This window comes from Macrobrachium nipponense, chromosome 33 (genome assembly GCF_015104395.2).
Source record: "Macrobrachium nipponense isolate FS-2020 chromosome 33, ASM1510439v2, whole genome shotgun sequence".
Taxonomy (NCBI): Eukaryota; Metazoa; Arthropoda; class Malacostraca; order Decapoda; family Palaemonidae; genus Macrobrachium; species Macrobrachium nipponense.
In genome coordinates, this window is record NC_087219.1 from 18796907 (window position 1) to 18809062 (window position 12156).

The 12156-nt window shown below is 38.9% G+C and overlaps 1 protein-coding gene across 1 annotated transcript in view; it reads left to right on the plus strand.

The window, feature by feature from the left end:
- The window catches only part of LOC135202993 (methionine aminopeptidase 1-like), an 87962-nt gene that overhangs the window by 1032 nt on the left and 74774 nt on the right, over nucleotides 1–12156 (plus strand). The window contains exons 2-3 of the mRNA XM_064232538.1: nucleotides 359–410; nucleotides 4096–4149. Coding sequence (XP_064088608.1) covers nucleotides 359–410; nucleotides 4096–4149 — 106 coding nt within the window. The remainder of the gene's footprint in view (nucleotides 1–358; nucleotides 411–4095; nucleotides 4150–12156) is intronic.

Sequence of the window (12156 nt, forward strand, 5' to 3'; positions counted from 1 at the left end):
CTTAGATAGGCTGAGTCATAGCTACTACCAATTTCCTTATCTCTGGCAAGCTAAGCCATACCAGTTTCCTTGTCTTAGATAGGCTAAGCCATATGTATTTCCTTGCCATAGGCCTATTGCAAGTTGGCCTATCCTGTGGTGGAATGGTGGATTGGTAAGATGGCTGTGGTGGGCTGCCACAGTAAAGCAAGATAGAGATAGGGCTAAACTCAGCTGCCTTAATGCTAGCATGGTTGAGACAAAATGTATGGGCTAAGTAGATGCATTAGTTGAGAACTTTGATTTTGGTTATTTATGATATGTGTAATTTACTCACTGTACCCTAAAAAAAAGTATTTTAACTCTTGTTTCTTTTCAGAGTTGTTTCAAGGGCTCTTGGGAATCACATAAATTACTACACAAGAAGACTAGTAAGTTTCTCTCGAGTCTTTTTATAATTAATAGTTGTCATGATGTACATTTCTTCATCTTGAGTATTAGACTGCTAATTGGAAATTGTTTTCTCAGTCTTTTGAGAGTTCCTTTTGCAGTAAGTGTCATATTAAAGATAATCTATGCTCTGTCTGAACTTTCCCATTAGATAAAAATCTCTTTGACAAGACTTTGAATTGGATTGCTATTGTTAGTTAACAGTGGCCCTCTTAAAAATAATCATGTATTTAATATATTTTGGATTTCATGTTAATTTTTATCATTTGATATTCTATTTTTTTTTTATAAACACTCATATTGTAAAATGTATAATTTTTATGATATGAAATATTGTGTTACATTGCCCTCATCTGTTGCTATCATTTCCCGACTTCATTGCTATTCTGAATGGTGTTCATTCCAGTGCTAGGGCTTTAGTGCTTAATTAATACCACCAAGCCACCAGTTTGTAATGGAAATCATGCCAGGTCTAACTTACCACTACTCTCATCATTTTGGATTTTAGAGGATTAGACAAACAAAATCTCTGTCTGTGTGAAGCCCAAATAGGTTGATCCTTTCCTGTTTCATTCCTATTGGATTTTCTTCTTTTCTACTCAAATATCTACTATTCTTCGGGTGACCATTTGTTTGACTTTCGAAAGGGGGACAAAAGTATATAGTAAGTCCATGCGCACTTGCACTTGTGTTGAGTCGTTATAAATTCAGAAGTTTAATTACAGGTGATGATAAATGAGGAGATCTATCAATCAGTGTTTTTGTTAAGACATTATCGCTGACATTTTAAGGTCTATCAATTAGTGTCTTTGTTCAGACATTATTGCTGACATTTTAAACAGAAAATTATTCTTAAAATTTTAAGGAAAATTAGACATTATTTAAAAAGAAAAAATCTTACATCATTCTTTGGCGTATTTTTGGCTTGATTTGATCTTCACTAAGTATATTCAATAACAGGTTATGATAAATTAGGAGGTATCAATGACATTACTTTTATTCAGACGTTATTTTTTGCTGACATTTTGAATAAAAATTAGTCTCTTAATTTATAAGGACAATCGTAGTAATGACATAAAAAAAGAAAGGCTGAAAGGGGGACATTAGGGCGTCCCCCCAAGACCGCAATTTTTTGGGGGATAAAGAGTCAAAAAGAGGGACTGTCCCACTCAAAGGGGTAAGTATGGTCACCCTAACTATTCTCCATCCCTTCCCATGTCCAAACCATGTTCATTTTTTCCAGCCTTTTTATGCTCAACTTTCCATCAAGTCCTCATTCATAATACAATCTTCCCAACATATTCTGGCCTTGAATCTTGATACTATGTAGTTTAACAATGTTAAACTCAATGTTCTTCTCATCAGTGCCTATGTTAATTCTACATAAGGTGGTACAGGCTTTTGTACAGTTTTGTACAAAAGCCACTGATCCTTTTTCATAGTGTACGGAATGGAATTACTATTTGTATATTTGCCACTCATGCTGGTAAAGTCATGAGTTATTCATTCTTTAAGCTTACAATATATTGCTCTGCATAATGAATATTTAAGTGAGGGTGAAGATATAAATTTTGATACATAAATAACTAATTAATTTAATTAACTAAAATTGGAAGTAACATATTGCTGATTCCCATTCTCTGTCTTGGCACTAGATTACCTACAGACCCCCAGGTGCATGCATTACATTAACCTTTTCCCTTTTATATGCAGTTCACTATAAGTAAAGGACTTAAAATAATGAAAATTGTCTATTGAAAATTAATTTGCTGTAAAAACAGCAATTATGAATAATACAAAATTTTTACATAAAATTAATTGTAGTGTCATTTTGCTTTCCTCGTCCATGGGAGATTACACCACTCATTAAAATATGAAATATCTTTGTTACTGAAATGAGATGTTCTTATGTGTAGTTATTTGCTGTAAACCAGTACCAAAATTAACAGTAAATTTCCTTTACATTTTTAAGAAATGTTAATACTACTGTAATATTGTATTCTTAAATACAAAGGTATGTTTGAAAATATATTATTGTGAATATATTTTGAAAAATGTAGAATTTAAGTACAGTGGTACCTCGACATAAGAAAGGCTCAACTTACGAAAAACTCGAGATACGAAAGCAAATACGAAGATTTTTTTGGCTCTACATACGAAAATAGTTCAAGTTATGAAAGGTTGTTGCTGTAAAGTCCCGAGATTCACCTGAACCACTAAGAACAATTTTAAAACTCGCGCGCCTCTAACTAAGTAAACTCGCCACCATCCTCCCGCTCTCCCATTGGTTCCTGGTGCTAGTCCCCCCATAAGATCCTGCTCTCTTATTGTTCAGCATCTACCCCTTGTGCTCTTATGTATTCTATTGGTAAAAGGATGCTGTAAATTAAAAAACTTATTCATGCAATACATTTAATAAAAAAAAAACATTAGAATAGAAATGAATGGTTATTATACTGTTTGGTAGTTTCAGTAGTTGAAGAGAGATAATGAAAATTTATGGCTTACTGTGTGCTAGGAAAAAGAGATTGCTTGGCGATCATTTGGTACTCGTAAGTGCTGGATGTAACAGAAGTTTAGAAGTTTTTTTTTTTTTTTTTTTTTTTTTTTTTTTTTTTTTTTTTGATTGTTTATTATAGTTAATGGTTACTTAATAATTATTTGAAATGAGTACATGCAATAGATTTAATAAAAAAAATTGTGAATTAGATATAAAATATAAAATAAATCAGACTGCTATCATCGAAGCCAACAAATATGTATTTTCTAGAATTATTCTTCTGTTTTAATATTACGTATATGTTTCATTATAGCTGTCAGTAACTCCTTATCTCCATCAGGTAAAGATAGAATAAAGAATAGAAATGAATGGTTATTATACCTTTTGGTAGTTTCATTAGTTGAAGAGAGATACTAATGAAAATTTATGGCTTACTGTGTGCTAGTTAAAGTGATTGCTTGGCAATCGTTCGGTACTCGTAAGAGCTGAATGTAAACAAATGATTGGAATGTTTTTTTTTTTTTTTTTTTTTTATAGTTAATGATTAATTAATAATTATTTGAAATGAGTACATACTGATTATTTATACATTTTATTGGCATATTCTAAGCTTTTAGCTTCTTAGGTTTAGATGTCAGAATCATAGACTAGGCTACAGTAGCAACTGCTAACATAGGCTAGGCTTATTGCTAAGGGACATATGCTAAAGTACTAATATATGCAGCAAAAATGGGGTTGAACATTACATGCAGTTGAATATTACTCAAGTATGTACAGTATTTTGCCTTTTGGAGTCATATTTCTTCCATCGGATCGGCGTCGTAACCCTAGAATATGAGTTGTAGGCCTGGAAATATAATTTACTGGGGTGTTTTTGTAGGCTTAGAACGGATTAGGCATTTTACAAAAAACTCATGATACAAAGGCTGCCTCGGAACGGATTAATTTAGTATCTCGAGGTACCACTGTGTGTATGAATATTACAGAAATATTTAGGAATATGCTTTACATTGTGTACCACAAAGGATTTGACATTCATTTTCAAATGAACTGTTAATAAGTTATGTAGTTCTATTGCTTCGTGTTGAATTGTGAATGATTAAAAATTGTTTTCTGTAGCACAATATGACTTCCAGATTTGACTCTTGTTTAATTTGCTTTTGCAGGAGCTTCAGACTCTCCATCACAGTACAATCCATGGCCATTTTATATGTTTACGGGCAAGTATTACTTCTGATTATGTTATTATATGATAGTGTTGTGATTTTACTACTATTTAGTCATTGTGATTTATTCATTTTTAGCCTTTTACGTATAAAGACATCAACGTAAAATGTTAGGCTAGCACTCATATACATATGAACAGGAGAGTTGGTTAACACCTTTTTGTGTATTCAAGGCCTTTTGATATTTTAGCAACTTTCATGGTGCTCAGACATTAGATTCACCACTCCACCACCCTCTTAATTATCACTTTTTAGTGTAACTGCTGGTTTTTCACCTAGTTTCACTTATAGGTCCATGTACTTCATCTCATTTATTTCCTGGATCTCTATCTTGCTGTCCAATCACATATCCTTATCTTAGACACTGAATACCTAGCTAAAAGTGCCATAGTGCTTGATGTTATAAACTAAATTTCATGATGGATTCATTAGATTTGTTGCCTTGCCTTCTATTTTCCTTTGGATTCATTACCCTTCTCACAAGTGACCTCTGCCATCAAGTTATTGCAAGGTTTGTTGCCCTGCCTTTGTTAGCTTTACCTCTTGGCAGGGTGCTTGCTATACCTTTTGCAGAGTTGCCGTTAAGCATGTTGTTGTGACCACGGAATACCATTAGATTCAATACTTTGCCTTCAAGTTGTCATTAGTTTGTTGTCCTCCCTTCAAGCTACAATTAGATTGGTGCTATGTCAGCAGTACCCAGGCATCATATTGTTATAATTTTCCAGGTTTAAAAAAATGTGAATACTTGAACAGTGTCTGTTTATGATTAATATCATATTTATCATCTGCTTGATAACTTTTCCAAAACATTTAGTTGAATGCTTGGCACTGAACTGACTTTCAAGATTTGCTAGTTTTCAATCTTTGTATTTGATGTTAATAGAGGCAGTCCCCGGTTATCAGCGGCTTCTGTTATCAGTGATCTGGTTTTATGGCGCTTGTCTAGTAATGACGATAACTGAATTATTTGAGATGAATCTTGTCTACTGTTAAAGTTAGCTATATTTCCACACCGATTAGACAAGTTGGCATTCGAACAAAAAAGCGACTGGCTGCCCGGATGACTGTCAAGTTGACCTGTTCTCTACCAGGTGTGTTTTGAACGTTCAGAATTCTCCTTGACGCCAGTGCGGTTAGGCGATTGTTGGTATCGTACGAATTTTGGCTGATTTACTTTTGTTCATATTATTGTAATTTAATTTTCCTAGGTTATCTTCCACCGGAAGCAAAACCAATAACATGCTATGTAGGAATGATTTTGGTGTAAGCAGGATGTAGGAATTTCACATAGATCAACATTCAGTTTGTACCGGCTGCAGGGGTACAGTGTGCGATCGTGGAACTAGATGTGAAGAATGTAGGAGATTGTTCTGAGGACTTTCTGCTTGAATATGTCAGATTTATGAAAGAAGGGAAATTGATAGATTGTGAAAGTAATCAGTTAGGTCAGGACTTCAACCTGTCAGTGCTATTTTATGTAGTATCCCTTCATCTGCAGCTATCCCTACTCAGGCTAGGCAGTTTGGTAGTGCTAGTACTGAGACTTCTTTCGTAGGCCCACCATATGTTCCCCATTCAGTTGAGGAAATGCATACGCATTGAGAAGTTAGAACATGACATTAAACTTATTTTCAGTTATTAAACTTATCTCAAGTTCTATTACAAGTTGAAGTGAGTCCGTGACAGGGAATGTTCCAAATCCCTCCGTAGTGTATGCTCTTTTTTGCGTTCCCCTGTTAAGAAGGAAGCCTCCTATATGGTAAGGGTTTTCCATATTAGGAAACATGGCCTCGCTTGGGGTTTTAGCAGATAATTAGGGTCAATTAATGTTCAATCTCGGCATAAGAAATTACGACTTACAACTAACGTTCATTAAATTTGTAAGTAATCCAGACCATCTTTGTCTCTAGGTTATGTAGGAGGGACTATAACCGTTTTGGTTTTTACCTTTGTTGCGAAACACAAAACAGTTTTAACTTTTGCCATTACACTTTCATACAACATAGAATGGTCACACAATACCAGGTAAATCTTTCTAGATGTCAGGGCAGTGGAAAGACCATTAGAGATGCGTAGCAGGTTTATCCCTGGTCAAAAACAGTCACTGTGAGAAGCTTGGTGCTTTAGGGGAAGTGAACAACATTGTATTAGTTTGATCATTCATTTAATGGAAGGACAGTGTTTTGGCAATCGGGGATTCAGAAAGAACAAAATTACTTACAGATGGTCTTTACATCCATAAATTCGGCAGTTGCTGTGGGATTTGAGGAGCACTCATTTAGACTTACTATCTTATAGATGAACAGAAACAACCGGATGATTACTACTTTGACGGCCCTCATGCATGAGCAGTGTATGTTTCCTTAAATTTGTCGTGATTCAGACTCATAGCCCTGTCTCTTGTATCTACTCAAAATCTATTGAGCCATTTCAAGTTCAAGAATTGCTTAGTGTCTCCTATAGAGCCTTTGTAGCCTCAAAGCAAATGATTTCCAGAATTTATAGCGCTCTTGGTAGATGTCTCTCTCATTTTTCCATTCAGAGGAAATAAACTCGACGGCACAATTCCATGCACTTGCACTAACTTATGCATTGGAGATGTTAGAATGTCCCCTCCCAATAAGGCAATTTTCAAGTTATTGTAGGATCTATCCTTGGGGGAAAGCAGCCTTGGCCTCGGGTCAGAAGCAGCGTATTGCTGAGGGTGCCATTGTAGAGGAATTTCAGCACCTAAAACCTGGTAGACATCTGTTTTTCTGCTTTCTTAGAGATAGAAAGACTTTCACTGTCTACTTTCAAAGTTATCGTTCCATACTTTCCTCTGTATTGCATCGTGCTTTTAGATCTCACTGAGGACCAGCACCGTAATGTGTTGAAATTGAAGCCCTTCATTTCTATATCAGTCTCTCTCTGGAGTTTAGATGCTGATCTAAACTTTATCTGAATTATTTACTATGAAACCTTTTATTTAGCTCTATTGGCAGTTAATGAGTAAATTTATTGCCAACACCCTTCTTTAGGTTGTTGTAAAGGTAATGCTATTTTATCTAATGCCTTAGAGCTGAGGGTGATGTTAAAGGGTACGTTTCAAAGTGAACTTTAAGAATTCCAATGTACTTCCTTAGTGGGGAAGAAGAGGAAACACTTCTCTGTCCTGTTGGGGCAATTAAAACTTGATCAGATAGGTTAAGCCTGGAAGAGATGGTTATTCTTTTAGAAACTTGAAACATCTTTGTTATCCTTTTATAAACCTAGAACATCTTTGTCAAAGGTTAATCCTGGAAGAGCAAAGTTAACTTATTGTTTGTTCATGAAACTTACCTGTCAGATATATATATAGCTGTATTTTCTGAAGTCCGACAGAATTTTAAAAACTTCCGACACACGCAGTGGTCGGCCAGGTGGTTAGTACCCATTCCCGCCGCTGGGAGGCGGGTATCAGGAACCATTCCCATTTTCTATTCATAATTTTTCTGTCGCCGGTGCTGGAAACACCTGTTTCCAGTACCTCCGTCTTAGATTTTGGAAACTTCATTGCCGCTAAGTATCCTAATTGTCTTTTAATTTATTTACTTGGATTTGTGGCTAGACATACGCTATCTTAAATTGATTTGAATTTGATTCATTTTTGCATAAGATATCTGAATCTAGTTAGGCTAGTTTCAGAGGGTGTTGTCTGCAAAGATAGGGTGTGGCTACCGAAAGCTTCGGTAGATCCGCACTTGGTATGCACGAGGGGTATGAGTCTTGCTTCTTTGTTGAGATTTGTCATGTAAGGAGTGTGAGACTTTGTCTAATTCCGTAAGGAAGACGTATGATTCGTATGTACGCAATTAATCAGTAAACATGTCTAATTCCGTAAGGAAAACGTATGATTCGTATGTACGCAATTAATCAGTAAACAAAAGTCAGGGTAGTGAACCTGCTAACCTTCCTGTAGACTTTTTTTTTTTTTTTGCCTAACCCTGTAGTATGGCCTACGGGTTATGAATATGTCTGCGAGAGGTGATCGCTCTCCTTCATTGTTGTGAAGAGTGCTACTTCTGTTATTGTTTCTCATAACCCTGTAATGTTGCCTTCGGGCCCTAAACAGTGTCTGTAGAGGTTATTGCCCTTTCTCTAATACTCTTTCGATTCGTATCTTAGAATCGAAAGTGCTTGCTTTAGAGAGCAATAGCGAAGTGGCTAAGTGCAGTGACAGTGCCCCTTGTGTAGTGGAGGGTGCGTCAGATCGGCCTTATTTCGCCTCTAGGCCGGGACCTCTGCTTGACTCCAGGACCCGGGGAGAGAGCATGTCGAAAGCCGAAGGAGGGTTACGAGGAACCCCCACCGATCTGGCGTGCCTTCGGCAGTTTCTGATGAAAATCCCCAGACTGCCTAAGTGCGTGCACGTGCACGAATCCTGAAGGATTGCTTCTCGTCCTCCGAAGCGTCCTCCCCGCGCAGGGGTTGGAGCTTTCGGAAGGACTCGCGCCCTCTAAATAGAAGCTTTATAGAAGAGGACGCTTCACGTCCTCTCTCTCTCGTTATGCGTTCCAGTGAGAAGTAAGAAGGCGAACGTCGCCTGATCACGTGTACGTCTTTCCACTGAGAAATATGAAATAGAAGTCTTAGTAGCAGGACGCTTTTGAGAGCGGACGTCCGAGCTTTGTGACTGTGAGAATAAGAAGGCGTTCCCTCGCCAGTCGCCCCTCGTATTCTCACACGATCAACCCTTCTCCTGAGACTGTTTCGTGCAGTCGGATTTCTCTCCGAGATGTATCTCGCTTGTTTTGACGCCTGTCAGGAGCGTGACGCTTTTCTGCACGCTTCTTTTGACGCTCGGCTTGGACGGGACGTTCGGATGGACGCCAGGCGCTCGCGGGTGCACGCCAAGCGCGCACCAGTGGACGCCGAGCGCACGCCAGTGGATACCGAGCGCACTCCGCGCGCGCCAGTGGACGCCGAGCGTGCTCGCTGCTCGCCAGTGGACGCCGAGCGCGCGCGCCAGCGCACGCCAGGTGTGTCGCCTGGCTGAACGTTTCTATTGAACTCTTCAAGCTCTTGTTTACGATTTGGGCCTCAAGAATTTTTACCTCTACCTTTGGTGATACCTTATACCTCACATGCAAAGAATGTGAAGTAAGCAGTGCTTCGGAGGAAGCTTAAAGTGAACAGACAACTTCGTCTTCGAAACCCAGCAAGACCTCGGGTTTCGTGTTAATTCAAGAGGTCTCTGTCAATATTATATTGCTTTTCGCAAAGGTGGATGGAGTTAAGGAAAGCTCTAGGGAAGATCTCGTTTTCTCTACCGCAGTCAAGACTTAGCGATAAGGCAGTTACGGGTTAGGTAAAGGCTCGATGTCCTGCACGTCAGGACTCTCGGCAATGTTCAGTAGGATTCTCGCAAAGGTACTCATCAAAAGGACGCTCTTCAGGAAAGCGCAAGATAGGACTTCTTTTGCCATACTGCCAATAAATTTTAAGCTTTAGCAGGCTTTAGTTGTGATACGGGAGAGGAAGCTGGTTGGAGAATTTCTTCCTCTTCCCAGGATAATTTTGCAAGCTTTTTAGCCCATCTGAAAGGGTTTTTCAGATGATAGGTTTTGTTAGTTTCTAGTCGGGACTACGCTGCCGAATTGAACATCGTCGTTCTACCTGCCGTAAGCCTAGTCTCTTAACAGGATTCTTGCCCCTTCCTCGTTTGAGACGGGAATCGGAAAAATAAAATGCTCGACTTCCTGGATTACGTTTTGTCAATTCAGTGACTTTCCCCCATTGACAATATACTATCGTTTTGTCAAGTAAGTGGGTATCCCCTCATTGACAAAATATCTCGTTGTCCCGTAAATGGGTTAGTTCTCATTGACAAACATCTCATTAACTTGATATTGCGTAAGCGAATAAGCTCTTATTGACAAGATTCGGAAGAGCTCTCATTCGTCATTCGCAGACTCGTACAAGAAATAGACTTGTAGACTACGTCAATGAACGCTTATGTCCAATAACATAAGAAGCTTGAGCTGACTGCTTCGATTCTCTTAAGTTTTGTTCATGAAACTTGCCTGTCAGATATGTATGTAGCTGTATTTCCGAATTCAGCTATATATATATATATATCTGCCAGGTAAGTATGAACAAACTTTATTGTGATATAATTTCATATTTTGCCTTGCGTTATTTTATTTCTGGTTGGTTCAAGTCATATACGCTTGCTGTAGTTACCTCTTCGGATGGCAACCGAGAGGTCTATTGTCTATTTTAAGGACATTTAATCGTTTTACTCCCTGCAGCCTTCCAGGAGTTTCCGATTTATCTTTTACCGTTGTATGGTAGTGTTCTGACGACACAAACGCATCTATATATTTAGCGTTTTCTGTTTCGCTTAAATATACCAGCTTGAGAGTCTATCTGCTCAAAAAATAACGGACCTATTTCTTCGTAGAATAGGGTAGCTGGCAACCCAGACATAAAGTTAAGAGACGACATTCGTAAGCTGCTGGCTGCTGCTGTCACGCTGTGTCTGTCCTCCAGTCCAACCGAGCCACCAGTAACAGATCGTGCGCTGTCATGCGCAGTAGGTTACGTCTCTCTCTCTTGCGGGATTGACTGACTAACCGTATCTCTGTGCTGGCGGTTACGTCTCTCCTGCGGGATTGACTGACTAACTGTATCTCTGTTCTACAATCACGGACTTTAGCCTAAGATTGAAGGGATTTCTTACGTGAATGAATAAACGTTGCATTCGTTTTGCCTTACTATGTTCAACAGAGTTATCTCTTAATCCTTTCGGTGCTCGTTACCGCACGGTATAGAACTACGAGTCTACCGCAACATTGCACTTTTATATGCTCTCCTGCTTAGGCAAAACGCAGCCTTATTAGGGAAGTAAGCATACTCGGGGAGGGAATGGATGAGCTTGCTGGGGACCATTTCCTTCCTGAAGAAGTTTGTTTCCCCGAATAGACTGCAATTAAGATCACAGTTTTTTCCTACCGGGAAACAAATATTATTCAAGATCTAGGAATGATTCTGAACATCTCTCAGTGCGTCTATCACCTGAGGTGATAGAAAGAAGGTGCCGGACATCTGGATAGGGTTTCAAATGTCCTGGATCTTAATCTGAAAGAAGTAAAGCGATTCGGTAGTCCCTCCAGTCCTCGAAACGAGTTTTTGGGAACCAGTGGTCCAGATCAACTCTGATATTCCACAGCTCTCTCATATCTTAAGAAGTATCTTCTCTCGGTCCCTGTTCGAGTTTACGAGAAAGAGCCTATTATAACAACAGGCGTAGAATGTAACGATCCTCTAGAGGTTCGTTACAGGATTGCAAAAGTCCGTACGAATCGTCTCGATCGCGGCAGCAACTATTGACTTCCGAGTGGAATATTTATTTAGAAGTAAGTTGAGAGTTGTGGAGACTTTAAGGACGCCCTTTCCATTCTTCTCTTCGATATGTTGAGGACGAAGAGGCTTCTTCTCTGCTCCCTTATTCTCGATCCGGGATCGGTACCATTAAATGCCATCCTATGATATTGAACGGGGATGGATGTTTAGTCTCTTTTTCCCCTTTTTCAATCGTTTAGGAAATGTAATAAGAGGATTTATGACGTCACAGGGAGCGACAATGACGCTGATCGCCCCATGTTGGCCTTCAGGATCCTGGATTCACAGAGGTCACATACTTCCTAGTTCACTTTCCAAGGACCTTTTCCGAGAGAGTCGGTCTACTCTTAACTCGAAAGGTACCTATAACCTCTCCGCTCTGAGTCTGACTACGTTCAGGCTATCGAGATGTTGACAGGAATAAGATTACCGTCTTCCATTTCCGTCTGAAGAATGGGATAAGCTGGCAGTCACAACTATTAAAGAATACGCAAATATGTTGTTGACGGCCTTTGGGCTCAGAGATTTGCGTCTGTCAAACAACAAAGCCCTTCACGATCTTTGAGTTCTGTGGAATCTCGAATCTCGCTCACCATCTACTTTTTGTCTCACCTGTTTTCTCGGAGTCAGACA